This window comes from Psammomys obesus, unplaced genomic scaffold, assembly GCF_907164565.1.
Source record: "Psammomys obesus unplaced genomic scaffold, mPsaObe1.curated_primary_1811, whole genome shotgun sequence".
NCBI lineage: Eukaryota > Metazoa > Chordata > Mammalia > Rodentia > Muridae > Psammomys > Psammomys obesus.
The window spans coordinates 1,456,727-1,482,116 of NW_026591598.1; the positions used below are offsets into that span (position 1 = coordinate 1,456,727).

A 25,390-nucleotide genomic window follows, 5' to 3' on the forward strand; every position below is an offset into this window, starting at 1 on the left:
ATAAAATAAAATAAAATAAAATAAAATAAAATAAAATAAAATAAAATAAAATAAAATAAAATAAAATAAAATAAAATAAAAAATAAAATAAAATAAAATAAAATAAAATTATTAAAAAAAAATCAGGCTGTAGGCAAGCCTGTGAGGCATTTCCATGATTAGTGATTAATGGGGGAAGGCCCAGCCCATTGTGGGTGGTGCTACCCCTGGGCTGGTGGTCCTGGGTTCTATATAAAAAACCAGGATGAACAAGCCAGTAAGCAACATCCCTCCATGGCCTCAACATCAATTCCTGCTTCCAGGTTCCTTCCCTGCTCAAGTTCCTGTCTTGAATTCCTTTGATGATGAACTGTGATGTGGCAGTGTAAGCTGAATAAACTCTTTCCTCCCCAAGTTGCTTTGATCATGTTGTCTTCACAGCAGCAGTGACCCTAAGACATAACCCATGAGACAGATGCACCCCATGAAGACAGGATGCACCCCATGAAGACAGGATGCACCCTGAAGACAGATGCATCCTGAAGACAGAAGGCACCCCATGAAGATGTATACCACCCAAAGACACAGTACCATTGTTCCAAAAAACCCTTTCACCCTATGGACAGCTGCTTCCTGCTTCAATTCTAGATAACCACAGGGCTGATTCTGCCATCACAGACTGGCCTTGCCTCTTCTAGAACTCCATGTACATGAGCCACACACCTATAGTCTTGAGCCTGGCTTCTTTTGCTCAGACTGTCCGATGATCCATGCTTCTGCATTATAAGATGCTTGTTTCTGAATCAATTTCCACCACATAAATATATTACACAGACCTACTATAGACATTTGGGTTGTTTCCAAATGAGGTGGTATGCCTGTATCCATTTGTTAAAAATAATTTTCTGTTGTTTTTTTTTTTGGTTGTTTATTTTAGGTTTGGCTTGTTTTGTTTCCGTTTTTTAAACATATAACCTAGGCTAGCCTCCACCTCTCTTATTGGAGGCTGAGAATAACAATGAACTTCTAACCTTCCTGCCTCTACTTCCCAAGTGCTGAAATTACAGGCATGCACAGCACATGCCCACTTTTATGAGGTGCTTGGAATTGAAGTCAGAGTTTCACTGAATTCTAGGTAAGTACTCTTACCAACTGAGCTACCTCCTCAGCCCAAAACATTTCTCCTTCCCTTGAGTAAATAACTGAGTGTGAAAGCATAAAGCCATGCCATTATTTTATATGAAATTGTCAAACTGCTTTCTAAAGCAGTACACCATTAACATGCTTTCCTGGCAGCAAAGCACAAGGTACCTGTCCTCTCAGCCACCTTCTGGGGATGTGCTACCAGTCTACTGGGATTTGTTTGCAGTTTTTTCTGTGATAGTGCCACACATCTCTTCACAAGCATCTTATTTCACATTTCCTTCCTTCCTGACCTCCTTTTCTTTTAGAGACAGGTCTCATATATCCTAGGCTGGATTTAAACGCCTATCAAAGTATGACTTATAAACAGTAAAATGTGAGCATTTTAGCAGTATTAGATTCTAATACAATGGAGTTGAAAATGACCTTGAAGTTTTGATCCTGCCTTGATCCCAAATTGCTTGACCTAAAAACCGCTCAGATTATATTTGGTTTATTCCTTGTGGAATCCTCTCTTCAAATCCTTTGCCTATTTTTAAAATAAGGTTCTTTCTGCTGCTGTTCCTAATCTCCCCAGTCTAATACCTTGCAGTTACTTCTCCAAACCTCAAGGTAAAATCTAAGTTGACCCAGTTCATGTCCTCAGCACTCTATACAGACCCTCTGCAGTTGACACTGAATTCCCTGCCATTTTTTATCCCCAGGCCTGTGGATACCCTTCCTTCCCTGAGAAGGATACCCAGGGCCTTCCCTGAGAAGTTTCCCTCTATCATGTATCTGCTAAGGCCAGTGGAGCTCTTTCTTAGGGGTTCTCTGTCTGAGGGCCTCAGTATTCTTTATTCTTCCCTCAACCTCCACCACTGAACACAAGGTGGCCACATGCTAACTTCAAATAAATAAATCAATGATGGAAAGAACTAGGAAAAAAACAAAACAGAACAATGAGTCAAGGTAGTAAAATGGGCTCCTCCATTTCTTAACACATACACCAGGTCACCTATCTGCCAGCACACAGTAACTCAGTTATCACAGAATTGTGTAGAGAAGCAGGAAGCAACCCATATCACTGACTGTGAGGACAGCTACATGGGCCCCTGGGCACCAAACTCCCACTATCCTCTCCTCTATCTCCTGAAAAGTTCCAGGCAGTGCAATAGGAGCAAAAGCTCAGCTAACTTCCAAAGGCAGTGACTACACCCAGCAGTTACTAAATGGCAGACTCACTCTGAGCAGTTCCTAATACACCATTTAGTTCTGAACTACAGGAGGAAAGGCTATCACAATCACCTTTTTAAAGGAAACTGAGGCATGAGGTTAAGATATACAAGATTACAGAGCACTTGGGCAACAAAGCCAGTACCCGAGGCGTGGCCACCTACTCTGTAGTCTGTGCCCTTAACCATGACACTTGACAAGAACATGTACTGACATACCAGAGCAGCTACTGGGAGAGGGGTCTTAAGCAAAGCCATCAGCTATGTTATACCTATGTCCACCAGGCCCTCCCATTCCACAGGGACTGACAATCAGATCCACACACAAAGGCCCTTTCATTATTTCTGGAAAATATTCTAGTGTCTCCTTGGAGTGAAGAGCCAGTATAAATCTTCCTTATCCCTAAAAATGAATGCTGAGGTCCAAAAGCCATAAGGCAAGTAAGCATGGAGCACCTACCAGATCACAAGGCTTGAGTCTTTGAGATGACTCAGGGGGTAAAGGCATTTGTCAAGCCTGACAACCTATTTTAATTCCTAGAATCCACATTGAAGAAAAAAATTTATTTCCACAAGTTGTCTTTTCCACATGTGTGCATGGCACACACACATGGACCCACATATACCTACACCAAATAAAAATTTTTAAATGTTTAAAACACATACGCACACAAGCAGTCTCCATTTATTCCTTGGTTGTACCTATACCACCCTTCCTTACCTTGATCTCCAACTTATGGTTAATAGCCAGTGCAGAATGCTCTAGAGCTTTAATGACAGAGGCGTACGAGTCTGAGAATTTGGTGTATTTGCCTACAAGAGCAATAGAGCAGGTCTCCAGCAAGCGATCATATCTAGCAAATAAGAGTTAAGACAGTTACTTGTAATGTCCACACCATCATGAGACTGAAAAAATTTCTGCAGGAGGAAACATGCCTGCAGAGACGATAATCAGAGACTATCACCTCAGTACTATACACAGAACAATAAACAGGAGCCTTAGATAACAGGGCAGGCTCTGCAGAGAGAGTGGGATTTGAAGCTAATGATGACTCAGGGGGTAAAAGCACCTTCTACAAAAGCCTGACAATCGGAGCTCTATTCCCAGAACCCACGGTAGAAAGGAAAACCAGATCCCCACAAGTTGTCCTCTGACCTCCACATATACACTGTAGCCATACACACACTCAAGCACACAAACATAAAATAAATGTCATAAAAAATTAATCAACTAAACAAATAATTCATAAGAGTTAATGTGATAAGTCAAATTATAGTATAGTCATGGAAAAAATGTCCATACTCATTAAGAATTTCCATTTTAAGGCATAATAACAGACTGACAATATTTCATGTTTTATAAAAACAACTATTAAAAACTACAGGCCATTTTTATAGTTACATGTTAATGGACACAAAAGATATCCACATAATGGCCAAAACCCAAAAAGGAAACTGTCAAGAGTAAAAAGCAGTTATCAAAGACAACAAAATGAGCGCTCTGCGCCCTCTGTGTGCACTTACATCACAGTGACTTTCCAGCTATAGTTGGGTCACCCTGCTCTAGGGCATGAGTAAGTATCTTAGAAATGAGACAACCTCAGAGCTTCAGGACAAGTTGGCAATAGTCCACCCCTGCTCAGCCCTTTCTGGCTGAGTGAATGGAATGTTCCCAAACACATCTCAGATATCAGTGATACGACAGAAACAATGCAGTCAAAGCCAGCATTCGTGTGGGCTCTGGGATTCTGTGTACCCTGCTCTGTGCTGTTGAGCTGATGACATAGTACAGCACAATGCTGTAATCTGAACTCACTGCCCAGAGGTCTGGGAAGAGGCCCAGCCTGGCCAGGCCTCCTCCTCTGTACTATGACCGCATGATGGTTATAAACCCTTATTTGTTAACCTTCTGAACATCTCTTCCCATGAGCACCTTTTCTACCAGCAGCACTAACACAGCATTACAACATGGTGGTGGCCCTACAAAAGATTAAGGCATGCATGCCCAGCTACATAAGAGGAGGCAAACCTGTCTGCCATCTCCTTCCACTTCATCAGCATTTTCCGTGACTGTCTCTCAATAGGAAGATCAAGTCTCCGCAGAAAGTAGTCTACAACCCCTTGCTCTTCCAACAACAAGGGTACCCGGTAGATGGAAGAAACATCATGGACACAGATCACCTGTTAAACAACAGTGATTTAATAAGAACAAATAACTGGGGTTACATCTATATGCCTTCTATTTGGGGAGGGGGGTGATGATTTCTAGAAAAAGATAAACCTCCACAACTGACTCAAGAACAGAAAATAAGTGGCTAAGCTATTATGAACATACATGCAAAAATCCTTTTAAAGGTTTTTTTTTTTTTTTTTTAAAGATCCTTTTGAAAAGAGGTAGATGTGGTGGTACATACTTGTAATTCCTGCACTCAGGAGGCTAAGACGGGAAGCATAAGTTAGAGGCCAGCTTAGGCTATCTCATAATACTTATCTTAAAACAACAAAAATATGCTCACAGAGGACCTGTTCCTGGATCTATAGATAGCTTAAATCAATAATTCTCAAACTCAACTGTACAGGACAATCTCTGAGGGAGTTTGTAAAAATTCCTAATCTATGCTGTATCTACAGCCGCTTAGGTCTGAATCTCTGGAGGTGGGAGGCTCCCCACTCATTTCAGTGTGCAGCCAAATTTGAAATCCACTGCCATTTTTAGGTAGAATTTGGCTATTCTCCCATGAGAAATCTGGATTTTAAAATAGATACAGAAATAAAAAATAAAAGTAGATATGGTACATGAAAGTAGAAGGGGGTTCACCTAGTAGGGAAAGGTTGAAGACCAACAGGAAATGGGAAACAAGAAAGTTAAAAAAAGGAGGGGGGTAAATTCAGGCTAGGCAGTAGTGGCACATGCCTTTAATCCTTATACTTAGGAGGCAGATGGAGGATCTTTGAGTTTGAGGGCAGCCTGGTTTACAGAGTGAGTTCCAGGACAGCCAGGGCTACACAGAGAAACCCTATCTCAAAAAACATTAATTAATTCAAAGTTCATGATATATACTTATGGAAATGTTATAAAAAAACCCATCCTTCTGTATAATGAGATGTGCCAATAAGAAGAGTAACAATGGAATATATCACATGAGCACATTAAAAAGGAGAAAAATAAGATCATCTCTATGGATACAGACTACTGAAATTCAGACTATTGTTCATAATAAAAAATTTAGGTAAATTAAGACTAAGGAAACTCTGAAAATATAAAACAGCCATAGTCTGACACTTAATACTCCTGCTTACCATTAAAAGTCTAGGGAACTAAAAAAGAACAAGAAGGAGGAACCCTGTCACAATTAAAAGTCTAGGGAACTAAAAAAGAACAAGAAGGAGGAACCTTGTCACAATTCAGGTGCAGGAACTGTCACCCATTATGGTCAGACAAAGAACACAATATGATTTTAAAACCCAAAAGCGGGGGCTGGAGAGATGGCTCAGCGGTTAAGAGCACTCACTGTCTGCTCTTCTAGAGGTCTTAAGTTCAATACTCAGCAACCACATGGTGGCTCACAACCATCTATACTGGGATCTGATGCCCTCTTCTGGCATGTAGATTACATGCAGATAGAGCTCTCATACACTGAAGGAAAAAAAAAAAAAAGCAACTTGTACTATATGCATGTGTCACTACTGCCCATGTGCGCCCATAAAAGACAAGAGAATTACAGATAACTGTATCTAACAATTTTAGTAGGATGCTAGACTACAGATCAAAAGAAATAATCAGGGTGCCTTACATGTGGACCATTTCTAATCAAAAATACAATTTCTGAAAATATTCACTATAGTAACAAAAGTTATGAGGTCATACATAAATCTAAAGTTTATGAAGCAAATCTTACATACAATGCAAAAAATGATTATCATGATAGCCCTTTCAACAAACAGGGCTACATACCTGGATATACATACACAAAAAGATGGTTTTTCATATCTTATCTAACACTACACAAACACCAACTCAAGATGGATCTGGTATGATATAAACCTTTCCAGAAAGTTGAGAAAAATCTTCATGATAGTGATTAATCAGAGTTCTTAAATAACCAAAAAGCAGCACAACCCACAAAAGAAAACACTGAACATTTAAAATCTTTTGTGATCCTTTAAGAGCATAAAAAGATGACAGAGGCTGAGAAAAAAAACTGCAAATCACATACCTGACAAAAAGACTACATTCAGACTAACCTCTTAGAACTTGAAAAACAATCTAATGTTTAAAATAGATAAAAGATCTGAAATCCACATCTGTTATAAACATGGAAATACTTATCACAGCATATAACAGTGAGGAGTTTTCATAGCTCTTGTTTTTTTTTTCCCCACATTTTTTGTTTTTTGTTTTTGTTTTTATTTGGCTGTTCTGGAATGAGCTATGTAGACCAGGCTGGCCTCAACTCAGAGAGATATACCTGCTTCTGCATCCCAAATGCTAGGATTAAAGGCATATACCACCACACCCAGAATTATTTGGTTTGGCTTGGTTTTCGAGACAAGGTTTCTCTGTGTAGCCTTGGCTGTCCTGGAACTCACTCTGTATACCAGACTGGCCTCAAACTCAGAGAGATCCTCCTGCCTCTGCCCCTTGAGTGCTGGGATTAAAGGCATGCACCATCATAGCCCAGAATGAGAATAATTCTTATGAAAGTCAATTCTGCAAAACTAAAAAAAATAAATAAAAAAGGAATCCCCCCTCACTTCTTCACTTGTGGAGACAGAAATACCTGAAATAAAGTACATAATAAAGGGCCCCTGTGAAAAAATGAAAATCATTCTGTGTTCCACGAGTTGAGTATGGAAGGAGAACCCTGGCTTAGGAGTCACACAAGGAGCCTGACCCCAGCCTTTACCCCAAGGCCTGAGTCCTCATGGAGAAGTCCTCTGTAAAGATCAAGGAAATTTCCTGTGGCACCATGCATGCCAATGCCAGGCCAATGATCTGAACTGCCCCCTTTACCGAAGTCTCCTCACAGTTTCATTAAGTGGACTGCTCTCACTTTAAGGTTCCTGTCTTGCTGTTCCCACCTCTCCTGACCCTCAGTCATGGAGCAGTAAAACTCTACATACTCGCATCTGGAAAATCCTTGCCTACATCTTTCTTCTGCTCTCCTTCAGGCAATTCTTTGTGCTATGGTTTCCACATGATTTGGAGCCCCTCAAGCGCCATTTGTGCCTGAAGGGTCAGGCCTACACTGGCATAACTGGAAGGTGCTGGGGAACTCTTAAGAGCAGACTTAGGAGATCCTTGAGACATTTGGAATCCTGCCCTTAGAAAGAATTAAGACACTCTTCCTATAACCCTTGGAATTCCCACAAGAAACCTAGTCCCTCCATCTCTCTGCAGCCAGGAATTCATCTTTCCACCCCCACACACCACCTACCACCACGGGACCTTCCCAGAATCTGTACTATGCTACTTAGACTTTCAGTCTCCAAACTATAATAAACCTTCTTTCTTTATTAATTAGTTGCCTCAGGATTTTGCTTGTAAGAATGAAAAGCTGGGGCTAAAGACATGGCTCAGCTGTTAAGAACACTAGCTGGGGCTGGAGAGATGGCTCGGCAGTTAAGAGCACTGTCTGCTCTTCCAGGGGTTCAATTCCCAGCAACCACATGGTGGCTCACAACCATCTATACCCTCTACTGCCCTCTTCTGGCCTGCAGGTGCACATGTAGATAGAGCACTAATATGCATAAAAGAAATAAATAAAATCTAAAAAAAAAAAACAAAAATATTGGCTGTTCTCCCAGGGGACCTAGCTTCAAGTCCCAACACTCACAGCCACCTTATGCACAGATATACATGCAGGTCAAACACTCATACACATAATCTTTTTTTTTTTTTTTTTTTGGGGGGGGGGAGGTTCAAGACAGAGTTTCTCTGTGTAACCTTAATCATCCTGGAATTCACTATGTAGACCAGGCTGACCTCAAACTCAGACAAATGCCTGTCTCTGCCTCCAAAGTACTGGGATTAAAGGCATGTGCCATCACCACCTGGCCATAAATTAAAAAAAAAAAAACCACACACTGGCCAATGCCATAAGCTCTATTTATGTCCACTAGTGTTTCCATAAATAAGCAGCATACTTAGATACCACAGGATCTATCAGCACAGTAACAGACTAAAATGCATGTGGCAGCCCCAGCACCCTGGATACTAGGTTACAGAGACATAAAATGGATTGCACATGTATGTGTACACATCAAGGTGCACAAGCCAGGCTCACAACCAGCATATCTGAGAGATACAAGCAGCCCAGAGACAGAAGTGATTGGCCCTGAGGATTAAGAAGGGTGTGGTAAAAGCTCTGCATAAGTACTTAGGCAGGCAAGCACAAGGCCCCACATTTGCTTTGGGGTTATGTACAACAGCCCCTGAGAATTTGCCTTTAATGCCATGCTCAGCAACCTTGTTCCTTCACTTGCATATATTATGCATCTTCAAACATTGCACCTTCCAACCTCGGATTCCCCCAACCCCCAACCTGTACCAAGCTACATGTAGTATCAACTGAGAAATGTCTCTGCCAGTGAAGTGAAACAATCATATTTAGACAGTTTGTAGTAAAAAAAAAAAATTCCAATGTATCAAGGTATGAGAAATAAAAGCTGATCTGGACTAAACTGGTTTTGGGTGTACATGCTCAAGTGAGGCAAAACTGTATTCTCCATCAATCTTTTTGGGAGAATCTATTTACCATCTTATGACTCGGTGTAATTGGATATGCATATGTTTAAAATTAGACAAATTGTGGGAAAAGACATGTACACTAAAAAAAAAAAAAAAAAAAAAAAAAAACAAAAACATATGACCTAATCTATCAATCCAAACTCTACCCTTTAGGTCTAACTTCTCCTTATCTTGAACTCTATACAAGGAAGTTCTGAACAGTAACTGGGTCCTTGAGTACTCTGACTCATATGACTCACAGTCGGTCTTTTAAACACTTTGCTCTGAAGTTAGCTTGGTTCATTCTGAGATTTTTTTCAATTCTGTGGATAAGAAGCCAAAAACCTAGCCCAGACCCTGAACACTGTTGGTAACACTGTGTCCTAGCTAAACCCTTAATGATAAAAAGAACAAGAGATGCTGGGCCAACAGAAACAGGGCACTCTGGTTCCTAAATAGGAACTACCAAGAGCAAAACCAAAGCAATAGCTAGGATGGGAGTACACACCTGCAATCCCAGCACTTTGAAAGACTGAATGAACTACAAAGTAAGACTTTGCTTCCAAAAACTAAGGGGGGAAAAAAACAACCCAGTTGGAGATAGCTCAATGGTCAAAGAACTTGACAAGGTCTTGGGATACCAGAAATACAGTAGGACCCTAGAGACATAGACATTGACCCCAGACAGCATAAGAACATGAGATGGGAGAAAAGAAGAAAAGTTGTGTTAAGATCTAAAGGAAAGTCTTTCTGTCTCTTAATTATGACATAACAAGTCTTGAAAAGTGGATCATAGTCCAGGCTTTAGGCAATTAGAAGTAAAAAGCCATTTCCAGAGCTGAAATTTTACTTACTTGTTCAGGTTCCACATGGCAGAACATTGATATTTTCTCTTTCACAGACGTATCAAGAGGATTTGAGCACCTGCACACCACCTAACAATTAAGAAAACAAGGGACTTTGAGCAGAAGGAAGTGTCAAAGCAGGGCTTCTCCACAACTGGAATTAAAATAAGAGATGAAAATGCCACAACTGGAATTAAAGTAAGAGATGAAAATGTCGGGTTTTTTTTTGTTGTTGTTGTTGTTGTTTCTGTTTTGGGCTTTTTGTTTTTTGGTGGTTTTGCTTTGTTTTGTTTTTCGACACAGGTTTCCTCAGTGTAGACTTGGCTGCCCTGTAAAAGGAACTTTTATTTGCCTGATACAGAGGCTCACTGCCTCCATCTGTTAATCTAGGCCTAGTCCTAGAAACTTCTAGCCTCCAATCTAACCTAGGCCTACAATCTAACCTAGGCCTAGAATGTTTCAGCCTCCGAAACCTAGTGCTTAATAAGCTCACCCTTTCTTGTTCTTGCTGTGTGCTCACTGGTGTAACTCTGCTATTCTGACTCAAACTCCTCTCCCAGCTGACTTATTCAGTCTGGCTTTTCTCTCGGCCTCTGAATTGGTCTGCTTGGCCTCAAACTAACTCCAGCAATCTGCTCTCATTTCCTGGCTCCTTATTTTCTGGCTCATTCTGCTTTCACCAGTGTATAGTTTGTTCTCTCAGCAGCTGTTGTTCCTTTTTCATTAGCACTTAAAAATTTAAAGTTAATAAAGTACTGTGTAATCTATCTCTCGGGGTCTTTATTACCCCTTTCCATTTATTAAGCATATCTTAAAGTGTGATTAGATCTTTCTATAATTGCTTACCCTGAAGGATTGTGTGATATACCTATAATATGCTATATGTTGTAATATGCAAAAAAAAAAAAACAAAACAAAAAAAAAAAAAAACCCTGTTTCATTTTACTAGAAACATGCAGGAGAATTGTCAGTCTTAATCTGTACAGGTATTCCCATAATAGCCATAACTTCTAATAATTGTATAATCATAGAATCAGCCTTTTAAGAACTTTAAGCAGTTGCCCATTGAAATCCTGATTATGTATCTATGATATGATACACATACTTTAATTTTCCAAACTATGCAAAACAAAACACATCCATTTGCCAAACTTCAATTCTTTGGGTACCCTTTGTGTTACTTCCTGCAGGTAATGGAGTTTGAGTATGCAATGAACAAGTAGGACATTGCCTTATAATTAGCTTGTTGCCAAGTGATAGAAAAATCTTTCTTCAAACCTTTGTTGTTAACATGGTGTTTCTTATGAAATTCTGAGGCTTCTAGCACATTTCCTAGTAACAGCTGATAATTTCATCATTACTTTGTGCTGGAGGGCCTAGTAGACCTGTATGAGATTTGATGTATTATATACAATGGATGATTTCTATTTCTTATTATTACTTGTTGTAGTTGAATAGATAGTGAAGTTAGTTCTGAATCATCTGGAATAAACCCAGCAGTTTCAATATGTAAAACAACTCTTTCTGCATATTGCGAGTTAGTCAATGTTAACAGTCATGAAAATCACATAATACTATATGAATGGCATACAATTCTGATTTTTGAACTGAATCATAAAGTGGGGTCTAAAACACTTTACTTAAATTTCCTGACTTATAAACGTGCCTTTCCTGATTTATTTGGTAAAAATGTAGGTGCTCCAGAAATTGTTGTCCTTTTTACTATATGAAGGAGAATCCAAGTAGTTCTTTTTATAAATTGAAGTCTCTTATTTTAGGATATTTGTTGGTAATCTCTCCCAAAAAATTACTGCAGGCTCTTTGCCAGTGTTCATTTTCTGCCCATAATGAGACAGTTTCAGCATTAGTAAAAGGTACAACAGTTTCTGCTGGGTTTATTCCTGCTGGTTGGCAAAGTCTCATTTTTCCTTTCAGAATCAATTCAGAATCTTTTCTACATAGGTCTTTAATTTTTTACTGTTTATGTGCTTAAAAGTACCCACCCTAAGATATTATCTTTTCTTTGTATAAGAATTCCCATGGGAGAATGAGTAGAAGGCAAAATAATACAATCCAGCTTTGTATCCAAGCAATCCACATGTGAGTCTTGTAGTTTCTTTTCTATCAGAGCCAATTCTCTCTCAGCTCAGATGATAATTTTCTTGAACTATTTAAGTCCTTATCACCTTGTATGGTTTGAAATAGATTACTCAACTCTTGCGTAGTTAATCCAGTTGTGGCCCACAGTCATTTTCTATCTCCCAAATGAAAATGTCAGCTCTAAGCACAGTGCACATGATCCTATCTATAACACTATCTGTTTTTACACCAAAATTCCTACATCCCAAGGAGAGCATGAGAGACAACAAAGAGGAAACAAGTAAACTACAGGAGCTAACTAATTGGTTTTCCTCCTCCTTAATGTTCTTGAAAGGAATTTAGGACTGTAAGAAGCAAGACATGGGAAGTACAAGGCTTCACATATGCCAGCAAGAAAATCACAAACTCCAGCCCCATTCAAAGCACTATTTTGTTCCACCATCAAACACAAGCTGACAAATTCCATCCTGCCAGAGAGGCCAGATTTTAATCAGAGGTGAGAGATGACACCAAAACAGACACTTAGGAAATCTTACCAAGTCTGGAGAAAGCCCGAGTCCTCTAAGCTCCCGAACACTGTTCTGGGTAGGTTTTGTCTTCTGTTCCCCTGTTGAACTGGGCTGTTTAAAAAAAGAAAAATGAAGTGGCTCAATTCTCTATGGCTTTTCTCTACCCCTCTGAATGGGGAATTTGGTTGTACAGCTCAGCCTTGATTTGTAGTGAAGGTACACATGCACATATTTTAGAGTCTACTGGGTCTATGGGGTTTGGCTTAACAGACAGTATTACATGTCCTCCATTCCTCCGAACCCTACAGATAATGGCTTTGTTTATAGCTATATTTGAGGCAGAACTGAACCAGGGCTCAGTCCACACTAAGGACAAAAGTTACCACTGAGATGACCCCGGTCCATGCTAACTCAAGTCTTCTGCCGCTCTTCACTGCTACTTCTCAGCATTCATCTAAGGCAAGCTCTGCTAAGTTCTCTCCTTCCTGAGCCATGACACCATCCCATTCAGCTGTGCACACTTTTGAGTATCTAAAGACCTGATTAGATAAGCCATGTGCCATACTTTTGTCTATAGTAAATTATCTTTATCGTCTTCCCACACTTAAGAGAAATCTGCTGGGTTTAGAGTTTAGACTCTTCCCTTAGTGGTTCTCAACCTGTGGGTTGCAACCTATTCACAGGTTTCACCTAAGACCATCAAAAAACAGATATTTACATTACGATTCATAACAGTAACAAAATTACGGTTTGAAGTAGCAATGAAAATAATTTTATGGTTGAGGGTCACCACAATACGTGAGGAACTTTATTAAAGAGTTGCAGCATTGGGAAGGTTGAGAACCACTGCCTCAGAATGTTTAATGCCATGGCTTCCCTTTCCTCTAACTCCTAGTTTTGCCATACTGACCTTTGATTCCCCCTCTCCTCCCACCCCCCCGCCCTCTTAGGGCCTTGAGATCTTCTGCTCCATTATTCTGTACTCTGAGTTAAGAACCTCAGTGCTGGCCATTTTATATCCAACATAGTAAACCCTCAATGGGCTCTTTCAATCTGGAAACTGTGTCTTTAAGTTTCCTTGTTTAGATAAGAATTCAGAAAACTCTGCAAAGAAGGCCCATAATAACTATCTTAGGTTTCAGCCTTACATCATGGCTCATGCACAATAGGAAACTGAGGCAGGAAGACTGATAAAAGTTCAAGGCCAGCAGCGTAGACTACACAGTGAATCCAGGCCAATATGCTACATTATCACACGTCTACCTCAAAAGCCCCTATTATTATTTCTGGTTTTTATTATTTTGAACTTTGTGGACCATATGTTTTGTCATATATATTCAGCTTTGTTGTTTCAGTATAAAAGCAGCCCTAGATGACACATCAACCAAGGAATATAGCTTTATTTCCATCAGACAAGCCTATTTTTAAAAATAGCCAATAAGTACCCCTTGGCCTCAGCTACAACCTGAAAACCTGTTCTTCAGGCCTCATTTCTTTGTTCTAATTTTCAAGATATCCTGTGCTATATAACACATCTGGACCAATTCTCTAACTTTCTTACCTCTTCTCTCCTATTTTCTGTCTCTGCCCTACCTCCTGGGTATTTCCTCAGCTTCTCTCCTTCTTACTTTCATCTGTTTATCCAATTCTTAACTTCAATTCTTGCCTGCCAATTCAATTATGTTCCTATATTACACTGTCCAGTTCCTGCTGAGCACATGCAGTCACTGGTGGGCTGCTAGTTCCCTATGAAAGACAGCATTGGGGAGCCTTAGGCAGTGTCTTCTAGACTAGCCACATGAAACTTAAGTCTCGGACTTCCCACATGGAGGAGTCAAGCCTGCCTTTGAAGACTCTGGAAACCAACAGGTAGAAAACAGCAAGGCATCTTGGCCACACAGCATGTCAGCTTCACTGCTCTCAACCTCCATAGTGTCTGCTTGTCAAGAAAACCTCTCCAGGGCTATCTAGCTTTTTTTTTTTTTTTTAATAAGACAGCTTGTTTTACTTAAGATTTATTTATTATTTACAGTGTTCTGCCTGCATCTGTACTTGTACACCAGAAGAGGGCACCAGACTTTATTATAGGTGGTTGTGAGTGACCATGTGGTTGCTGGGAATTGAACTCAGGACTTCTACAAGAGCAGCCAGTGCTCTTAACCTCTGAGCCATCTCTCTAGCCGCCCCCGCCTCCAAGGCTATATCTTATGGCAAGAAAGAGACAGATGCCTGACTGCACACATAAGCAAACAGGTAAAAAGTTCATCTCTTCTAAAGCAGCAGTTATAGTGAGCCCTTATCTTTATCCTACTCCCAGAAGAGCCTGAGATCTTCCCACTTGCCCACTCTGAGCCTCTGGAGGGTTCACAGGACAAAAAAAGACTTCTCAGCTTCCCCTGCTGCTCTGGCCCAGAGCACAGCTCAGCTGCTCCTTTGGTTTCTATGTGTCAGTGTGCTTTTTGAGTGTGCTTTGTTTTTATTACCACCAACTCTTCTCCATGCTACTTATCTTTTTTGAATTTCTGTTCTAGAAAATTATTTCACTGATTTTGACAGAGAGTAAAGATAAATATACATGTTCAATCTACCAGCTTTAATTACAACTGTCCTGATTCATTTTTTAAATGTTTTCCATTTAATCTTTCATATCATGGACTGGCAAGAAGGCTCAGCAGGTATGAATATGTATGCTTTCCACCTCCCCTGACACAAACAGACCAAATAAATAAATGTAAAACATGTGATTATAACAAACTCACAGAAGTTCTTTATTTCCTATTTCCTGGACCTCCAACATTGAAAGCTATTAAAGCCAAACTGCATGCCTTACCTGAGGAACAAGACTGACATGGATATTACAAAAGTTCTCCCTCTTGACCTTGAACTGGAACTGACGGAAGGCCTCAATGAAGGGCATGCTTTCAATGTCTCCCACTGTGCCACCAAGCTGAAAGGACACACAGTCTCAGAGGTTAACACTGAATCTCTATTATGTGCTATCCCTCAATTCAGTGCCCAGTTACAGTGTACCTGCAAACTCCTTGCCTTGCAGAAGAGGACATCAGTCTTTGGACACTGCTGTGTACTCAAAGTTGATGCTGTTAAAAAGTTTCCTGATTACTTCTAGAATACTGCAGATATTGTCACAGCATTTTAGGAAAATGTTGGTGTTTGAAAGGTACCAGAAGCTGGGAGTGGTGACGCATACTTTTATGCTCAGCACTTGGGAGACAGAGGTTCTGTGATAGTTCAAGGCTAGCCTGGTCTACAAAGTAAGTCCAGGACAGCCAGAGCTGTTACATAGAGAAATTGGGTTTCCAAAAACCAAAAATGGGAAAGACAAAAAAAAAAAAAAAAAAAAAAAAAGTACCAGGAGCCAGGGGCGGGGGCAGGAAGGGAAGCATTTGCCCATCCTTAATCCCTGCATTTGGGAGGCTGAGGCAGATGGATCTCTGTGAGTTTGAGGCCAGCCTGGTCTATAGAGCTAATTCTAGAACAGCCAAGGCTATACACACAGAAACCCTGTCTCAAAAAACAAACAAAAATTCTAGGAACAAGACCATAATTCTTTTAATTCACTTTAGAATTTCACTTTAGAGTCACATAGGATGGATGGATGGATGGATGGATGGATGGATGGATGGATGGATGGAAAGAAGTGGGGGAGTGACAGACAGTGAAATCTAGATGTGTTTCCTTAGTTAAGTATAAATAACTTTTCTAGTAAAACCCACCAATTATAACAAACTGCTGGGACTTCTAAGCTCCAACTCTGGAATGAAGAGACAGCAGAACAGAAACAAAAAGGAAGCTGGGGGATGAACTCTGCCAGAGGTAAGCAAAGGGACAAAAATGTATCCTGCCACTCTGAGTCAGTGTTACATGGTCCAGCACACACTGAAGAGGGCAGCTGCTTCCCCTAAGAACCATTCCACCTACTGCTGCACACTGCATGGACAGGAATGGAAGGATAGGTTTTCACTAGGTATGGTCCTACTGGTAGCTAAGGAGAGGAATGACTGAACTGTTCTTACAGGCAAGAATCATACAAACCTCAATAACACACACTTGAGGTTCTAAGCCATCTTCGTCTACAGGTATTAACGCCTGTCTCATCACCCACTCCTGGATTGCATCTGTGATGTGAGGGACAACTGAGAAAGAGAAAAGAAACCTATAACTTACACTTTGTCTGTCAATCAGCATTTAATACATTAACTGCTAAAACAAACCAATAAACTTTTTTGCCTAGATAAACAAACAATAAGGTATACTTTTTGGCCTAAATAAGTAACAGTGTCATAAAAATACTTTTGAAGGAAGTGCCTTTAAATGACTCAATAAATCTTTGGGCTCACACTTCCCTCGGCCTTCTTTCCAGATTTCTAGGCTGTTGCTAGAAGCCAGTGAAAAGAACAAAGCCAAGAGTGGCTCCTCCGTAAGCACCTCAGAACAGCTGTGCTATGCCACACATAGGCTGACCACCCTATTGTTCCCAGCTGAGGCTGCAGTGGGTACAACATACCTGAGTGCTTTATAGGAGCAAATGAACTGCTAGAACCCTGTGCCATTTGTTTCTAATTTATCAAAGTATAGATAATCTACCACCAGACACCTAACAACACAGCAGAGTGATGAAAAGCACAGCATATAGGGTCATGCCCCAATTCACCACCCACTAACTGTGGCTCACTGATTTAATAGGATATAAAAATAAAAAATTGGGCTGGAGAGATGACTCAGAGGTTAAGAGCACCGTCTGCTCTTCCAAAGGTCCTGAGTTCAATTCCCAGCAACCACATGGTGGCTCATGACTATCTATGAATCTAGTGCCCTCTTCTGGGGTGCAGGTGTACATGCAGGTAGAACACTGTATACATAATAAATAAATAAATCTTTAAAAAAAATTCCTTCTTGCTGGGTGCAATGGTGCACGCCTTTAAACCCAGCACTCAGGAGGCAGAGGTGAGTAGATCTCTGTGAGTTTGAGGCTTGGTCTACAAAGCAAGTCCAGGACAGCCAGGGCCACACAGAGAAACCCTGTTTCAAAAAGCAAACAAACAAAAACAAAGAAAAGAAGAAAGAAAGAGAGAGACAGAGGCAGAAACTACCTCTTTCTTTTTACACTTTGCGTCTTCATCTATCGAGTAGAGGCTACCCCTACTTCTAAGGATCTTATAAGAGAGCTGTGCATCCAGGACTCAGGAACAACCAGCTACTGTGGGACACGTGAGAATCAGTTGTTGGACTCAAGACTGCAAGTTCCTAAAGGACAAAGGTGTCTGTTTGAAATGATCTAGGATTAAGCAGCAGTGCTCTTACACAGACAGCCATTATCTGGGTCACATGGAGCAGCCAAGTGATCTACAATAATCAGAATTCACCACTCAAGTTTAAACTCTTTAGTACTCAGTGAAAGGCTCACACAAGAGCCACTGGATGACTGCTCTGTTGCTCCAGACCATAGAGTATCAGCCACGGCAGTCTCCCCTCTAGTTCTTGCCCACAGATCCCTGTGGTCTGGGGCCTTTGTACCTATGGCCTCCTTCACTCCTGACTGGCTCCTAAGCTCAAGCTGTCTCTTGGAGGTCCAACCACCTGTCCGGAATGGCTTTCCCAGTCATGTTTTCTGGCCTTGCTCTTTATTTCCTACACACCTCCTATCAGACATCTCATTTAATTTGTTTTCTGTCTGTCCCATAGCCAACTAACATAAGGACAGTGACCTCAATGATCTCTTCATCACATATGCTGAGCACCAGTAAGGGTCTGACCACATGAGTATTCAATGAACATTTTATGATGATGAACAGAAGAACAAGAACAAGTGCACCAGAACAACAAACTGCACAACTGACGTAACCTTAATTCACAACAGACCCCTCTATGTGTCAGTAAGGTGTAGCAGCAGCATACTGATGCAGTCCTTTAACCCTTAACAACTCAAGAAACAGAAGGCTTTACCACCTCCACGTTACAGAAAAGGTGTACACAGGGCTAGTAAGTAACAGAGCTAAGCCCCAAATTATGAAATGATTAAGCTAGAATCTGGCCAGGGCAGCCCCATGCCAGAGCCAGGTGTAAGACTGAACCTTAGCTCTCAGTGCAGCAAAGGCAAAATGCAAATTTGCTCTTATAACTAACAGGAAAGCAATGGCCCAAACTAGCATACTATCATTCCATTAGACCAATGGTGTCCCAATGTCACCTTTTCAAAGCAGAACACTTTCCCCAAATGACTACAGAAAATCCCAGAAGAGTCAACAGATGTCAGCTGAGCTGGTAAAAGCTCAAGAGGGCCCAGAAGCCCACTTCTCAGACTCCCACTAGCCCACATGACACAGATAAAACGCCTAAAAACCAACATATGCAATGGAAGCTCATTTCCTCATCACTTACACAAGCCACCTCCTATAATGCCCAATCAGACTGCCTTCACTGCTCAGCATGTAAAAGCAACAGCTCACTGGACTTTAACCATGCTGTCATGCTGGACTGACAAAACGAATGCTATTACTAGAGCAACAGCAGCTTTCTCCAATTATTTATTGAGATTAAAAAACAATCATACTGATTATTCATGCACTTCTGAATTTTCAACTGAAAGGATATTTTGGTATTAATACTTTGACAAAATACTGAAATCACATAAAAATAAATTTTGATACTCAAAAGAAATTAAAGTGACTAATAATTTATGCCTTAAAGGTTAATCTTACCCTGGACAGTTTTTCCCAAGTAATCTCCTTTGCGCTCCTTATTAATGACATACTGATATATCTTCCCTGTGGTCAGATTATTGTCCTTGGTAAGGCGGATATCAAGGAACCGCTCATAATTTCCCAAGTCAAGGTCAACTTCTCCACCATCATCCAGCACAAAGACTTCTCCTGCAGTGAAGAGTAAACATGAGCATGATGAAGGAAATGAAAAACTCATTTGCCATGGTGCAATTTCAATCTCAAAATATAAACATTCAGATGGAACAAAGTATGCATAACCTGATTACAAAACAAGAACATCATTTCTAGAATATTAAATGTCACAAAAAAATTACCAATTATTCTCCTAAAGAGTATGCTTCCAGCCTGAATTCATTCTTTATCAGTACAGTTAAAAAGCATGGAAGGGAGGAAAAAGCCCAAGCATGAAGGCAGTAGGTGAAGAAACTTTACAGTAATAAAGCATCTTGAGCAAAAGACCTACTGGAGCAGAAAATGTTCAAGAACAGAAGCAGGATGATTTGAAATCTCTATGACATACACACAGAGAAGTGCTACTGCGTTTAAAAGCCAGCTTCTGAGCTACACTTTCATTCTAAGTAGTTATTCAGCAGCTCAGGTTGCTCCATTCCTTTGTTATACATTTATTCTTTGCAATTTCATGGTGGAAATGCTGCCTAGAATGATTCATTCCTACCATCAAAATGGAAAGGAAAACTGTCTTATATCACCCTTCAGAGAGAGAACCCATCTTCTGCTAAGAACGTTCTATTAAGGTTCCTCCAAAGGTAGGAATGCAAGTGCTAGCATGCACAAAGCCCTGGGTTCAATCCCCTAGAACTGACTGGGTAACAACAAAAAAGTCCATTTAGTATATTGATCTTCTGACACTACTTATTACTAATGGCAGTATATATCCTTACACATTTTTCCTTCAACACCAGAAAGTGAATATTTAGAAACTTTTAAAACTTGAAAGCCCAAAGGCTTAGAATTATGTTTTTATGACAGGGTCTTGCTATGAAACACTAGCTAGCCTTGAACTATGTAGCCCAAGCTGGTCTTCAATTCATTGTATAGCCAAAGTTGGCCTTGAGCTCACTAATAGTTCAGGCCCGCCACAAACTTGCCATCCTCCTGTCTCAGCCTCCTAAGTGCTAAGATTATTACTCAAAACCAGACCCAGTTTTAAGGTATGTTTTAACAATGCTTCTCAAATTACAAACAAAGAATGTTGGATATGCCACTCATTTATCACACCATAAATAAGAATTCAGAGCTGGGCAGAGATGGTGCACACCTTTAATCCCAGCACTTGCAGAGGCAGGCAGATTACTGTGAGCTCAAGGCCAGCCTCATCTACAGAGCCAGTTCTAGGACAACCAAGGCTACACAAAGAAATCCTGTCTAGAAAAACAAAACAAAAAAAGAATTCAGCAACAAAGAAGTAAAATGCTATCTTCTAGCCTTCTTCACAGTTTCAACTTTCATTCACTTCAAAAGATCCTCATTATAAATATTATTCAAACTCTAGTAGGAAAAAAAACAAAAACAAAAAAACACAGAATCCCAAGCTTATTCATCCTTAAAGTCCAGCATCTATCTGTTGTTTGATCTCTACAAAACAGCCCTCTCTGTTTGAAAGACACCTGTCGTGACAGGGCCAAAATCTACTTACCGATGCAATTTCTAAAGACTGGGGCCACAAAACAGCATATTCCATCTTCTCAAATATGCTCAATTTTTCAAATAAAATGATAAACTTTCATTCAGCTGCCACTACCCTTATCTCAAACCCTTATTTTACATCTATTATAGAAACCCTAGGATTCTAAACGATTAAGTTACAATTAAGATAGCTGCTTCTTCTTACTTAATCCAAGGGAGAAAAAGTATCATTATGACACACTAAAGATCATTCTGGAAGGCAAGAAGTGCAAGTTATGCAAGATGTAAACCTAATCTCCAAAAGCTAGCATGCTCTCCCACAGTCACAATTACTATTTAAATGAGAGAGAAAAAAATGCAGTTTTCTTACCATGTTCATAAGGAGAGAATGTTCCTGCATCAATGTTAATATAGGGGTCAATTTTAATTGATGTTACATGTAAGCCACATGACTTGAGTATTGTGCCCACACTGCTGGCAATGACTCCTTTTCCAATTCCTGATATAACACCACCAGTAACTAGAATGTACTTCATTTTCCTTTTTAACCTAAAAGGAAAATTTATACATAAATATACATATTTATACACATATATCTGTTTGGGGTTTTTTTCCATACAAGGTTTCTCTGTGTAGCCTTGGCTGTCCTGGACTCACTTTGTAGACCAAGCTGGCCTCCAACTCACAGAGATCCTGAGATCCTCCTGCCTCTGCTTCTGCCTCCCTGAATGCTGGAATTACAGGCATGCGCCATCATGCCTGGCATATACACACATACCTTACAAATAAGACTTCATAGCTCAGTCAAGATTGTGAGACGATACTGAGACACTTGCCTGATATCTGGGGTGGGTGGGGAGGAATCACAATCTTAAATGAGCAAGCAAGCATTCCAATTCTCCTTGAAAGAAAGAATGGCTTTGTCTAAACTACAGTGTACATATGGACAGCACAAATCTCCTCTAAGTTTTTTAAGACTGATCAACAGGAAAGAACTGTTAAGCATTTAAGAAAAAGTCATACAAAACCTCTAGTTCCTTCAATTACATGTAGTTCTCATCTGTACTTTAATAAAGTTGCTTCTTGGCAGCAATCTCTCCTAGGTATGCCCTGAGGGATGATACAGGCTAAAGGCAATGGAACTTGTGAAATAACTCAGTGCAAAGCACACAATGAACAGGAGTAGATCAGAGAAGATCACATTAAACCCAAAGAGTACTAATGTAGTGGTAGGGAATAAAAGAAACACCTGAGAAAGTAGGGTGGATTTGGGACCAGCAGAGTCAAGTTATGAGCGACCTGCACAAATTAAGACTGATAATGCTATTGCATATGTATCCAATAAGATGAAACAATTCTTTGTATATTACAATATAAAGCATATTATAGGTACACCTCATAATCCTACAGGACAAGCAGTTGTAGAAAGAGCCAATCATACCTTAAAAGAGATGCTTATTAAACAAAAAGAGAAAAAAAAAAAACCCTAGGAAGAGACTAAACAATGCTTTAAACTTTCTTAATATTGGTGAAAAAGAAACAACAGCAGCTGAGAGACACCGGGTTATAGAAAAAAAAAAAACCTGAAGAACCAGGTCAACAAATATACTATAAGGATATGTTGACAACAGAATGGAAACCTGCAATAGCTTTGAGATGGGGACATGGTTATGCTTATGTAACTACAAGGAATGACAAAATATGGTTACCAACAAACTTAATAACGATTAGATCTGACCAGGGAAAATCTCCTATCACCTGCGACATGAATGTCTTCACAAAACAAACAGCCCAGGTGATTCCCTCTCCCATGACAGCTTCCAGCAAAGCATCACATAACTGAGTCTTCAAAGAAATCCACTTCAGTCAAATGTCAAGTGAAAGCAGCATCAACAAGCAATGAAACAGTGACACATCAAAAGAGTAGCACCAGTCCCCAAATGTGATCAAAAAGAGAAAATGCAGTCACCAAGTGGCAGGAAATGCTTGCTTTAATATGGAGAAGACACTTTCCTCCTCTAGAAACCCTCTGTGTGAAGCCAAATTAAAACAAAAATAAGCTACAGAACAAGGAAAGGAGAGTTCTGCTGGAAGCATTTCCCAGCTCCACTCCTCCCAGGAAAGAGAATGAACACACTTGGCAAGGAAATCATAATGCTTGAAATACCTTTCCCCTCAAACAGCAAGGAATGCTATCCTGCTTTTTCTATCCTGATGAAGTTGTTTCAAAAGTATATTTCTGCAAAAGTCAACTGCGTTTTCCAGAAAGGTTTGAATAGGTGTGGTACCTACCCATGCCCGTAAAGAAAGGAAAGAGGAAGGGCTGCTCCAAGTTCAAAGATAATCTGATCTACATACATAGGGAGACCCTATCTCAAAAGAGGGAAAGGTGACATTATGGGCAGAAAGATCAAAAGAAATGCTGACTTATCTTTAACCCAAGACCTCCAGGAGTGTCCTCACACTAAGTGCCGATTACTTGAGAGAAATGCGGTCACCTCATAATTGAATAGTTCCTTGTTAACACATGTATATCAAACTTGGCTATATTTTAGATGTATCCTAACCTGGCATACCTTACTAAGACTATAGCCTAGACACTGAGTCGATTTGCTGATGTTCCTACAGATTCCTAGGCCACTGTGAATTCAGAACATGCTGCTACTCCAAGAATCACCTCTTGTCCCCGATTTACTCAAAGATGGTAGATCTTTCTCTAGAGAAGATTCCAGCAGTATCACACAGTGACTGGCAAAAAAATATTCCAACAGCCACAAAGACATAGTTGGAGAGGACCCAGTCCTTAACATTTACAGACTGCCTCCCACGGGAGAGCCACTCACAAGCTGGGGGCACCATAAAAATAAGTCAGAGTTGGGTCCACACTTCAAGTTGCTGGCAGTCCAGCTAGGACATTTAAAAATAAATGAGTAGCGGGGTTTCATAGAAGAAAGCAGAGAATACACCAGGGCTGTAATGGGGAAGTAAGAAAGGCCATCTTTCAGTGCCAAGACCAGGTAGCCTCAAGGGGCCCTTCAGAGTACAGGGAGGGTTGACCTGGAGTGAAGGGAGGATCCAGGTGCTTTTGTCTTGAAAACCTGCCTTGCATCGGGCCTTAAATGACTGAATGAAAACGAGCTAAAGAATGGCAAAGCGTTGAGAAAGCAGGTGAGCACAGGGGTGCACCAAGAAAAGAGGATGAGGGCGGGGGGGGGGGGGGGGGGCAAGGGGTCAATTCATGGGCAAAGTTGAATGTCCACGTTGAACTTTTTCCTGGAACTAACAAGACACAAAAGGTTTTCAAGTACAGGAGCAATTCAGATCAAGACGCACCAGGGAAATCAAAGGATGAAAAACTTGAAAGCTTGTTTCAAACAAAAAAAAAAAAAAAAAAACAAAAAAAACTGAAGTTGTAAAACCAAGCTCAGAATCCACCGCCCATGCGCTGGAGATCTAAATCCACCTCCCCGAGGCGCCTGACGCCTGGGTTCGCACCGCCGTAAAAAGAAAAAGAAAAAAAAAAAAAAAAAGTGGGACGAGAACCACAGCAAGTGCCCGCGTCACCGGGCTGCTGAGGATTTCAATAGTGAGTGTGGACGTAAGGGGGGCCACGCTGACGTAGCGAACCCAACAACGCCAGCATCGTCGCCCCGCACTGCAAGGGGCGACAGCGGCTGGGCAGCCTGGGCCGTGAGGCCCAGCGAACCTACAAGCCCCTTCCTCCCGCGGGGAGGGCCGGGAAGATCACTAGGCCGACAGCCGGGCCCCACCACAGGCTGGGGCTCAAGGAGGCCCTTCCGCGGCGGCCCTCGGCGCTCTCTCCCACCCCATGCCCGGCGGCCCGCGCCGCCCGCCTCGGCCCCTCTCTGTAGCCGGGCCACGCGGCCCGCGCGCGGGAGCCGGCAGCTCGCATCCCGGGACGGCCCGCCCCGCTCCCGTTAGACATACAGCCCATTGGGCAGGACGCCGGGCCACCTCTCCCCTGATTGGTGAGAAGAGGCGTTTATCACCCCGGCGGCGTGGCCGTCCTCGCCGGGCTCTGTCAGCGCCACAGGCTCCTGCACCGGGCGCCGTTCCTCCGGGGACCCCTGAAGTCAGCCTACCTGAGGCCGGCTTCAGAGTGTCGCGTCAGGCACTGCAAGGCCGACGCGCTCGGGGTGAGCCTCGGACAGCCAGTGCTCGGCCGGGCCGCATGCGCCAGCCGTCTTTCTGAGAGGCGGGCTCAAGGCGGTGCGCACGCAGAGGGCGGGGCAGGGCGGGCCCGGGAGGCGGGGCGAGGGCGCGCATGCGCGGGGCGCCCCCTCGCGGCGTGCTGGGTGGCCGCTGCGGCTGGGCCCCGGGAGTGGTGGCTTCCACGGGCGTCTTCGCCCGCGGTGTGGAGGCCGCTGTGTGACTCACGTCTGCCCGGTACACTGAGGGCCGTCGCCTTCTCCCACAATAGCCGGTGGACCCTCTCCTGTCCGCCTTCCCTCTGGGTACG

The 25,390-nt window shown here is 41.6% G+C and overlaps 1 protein-coding gene across 1 annotated transcript in view; it reads right to left on the bottom strand.

Moving 5' to 3' along the window:
- Ctps1 (CTP synthase 1) overlaps positions 1-25,143 on the bottom strand; it is a 33,454-nt gene extending 8,311 nt beyond the window's left edge. The window contains exons 1-9 of the mRNA XM_055611345.1: positions 25,014-25,143; positions 21,281-21,459; positions 19,240-19,410; positions 16,574-16,674; positions 15,351-15,467; positions 12,548-12,631; positions 9,921-10,001; positions 4,366-4,517; positions 3,058-3,190 (exon numbers count right to left, since the gene is read on the bottom strand). Coding sequence (XP_055467320.1) covers positions 3,058-3,190; positions 4,366-4,517; positions 9,921-10,001; positions 12,548-12,631; positions 15,351-15,467; positions 16,574-16,674; positions 19,240-19,410; positions 21,281-21,446 — 1,005 coding nt within the window. The 5' untranslated portion in view covers positions 21,447-21,459; positions 25,014-25,143. The remainder of the gene's footprint in view (positions 1-3,057; positions 3,191-4,365; positions 4,518-9,920; positions 10,002-12,547; positions 12,632-15,350; positions 15,468-16,573; positions 16,675-19,239; positions 19,411-21,280; positions 21,460-25,013) is intronic.
- Positions 25,144-25,390: the final 247 nt, after the last annotated feature.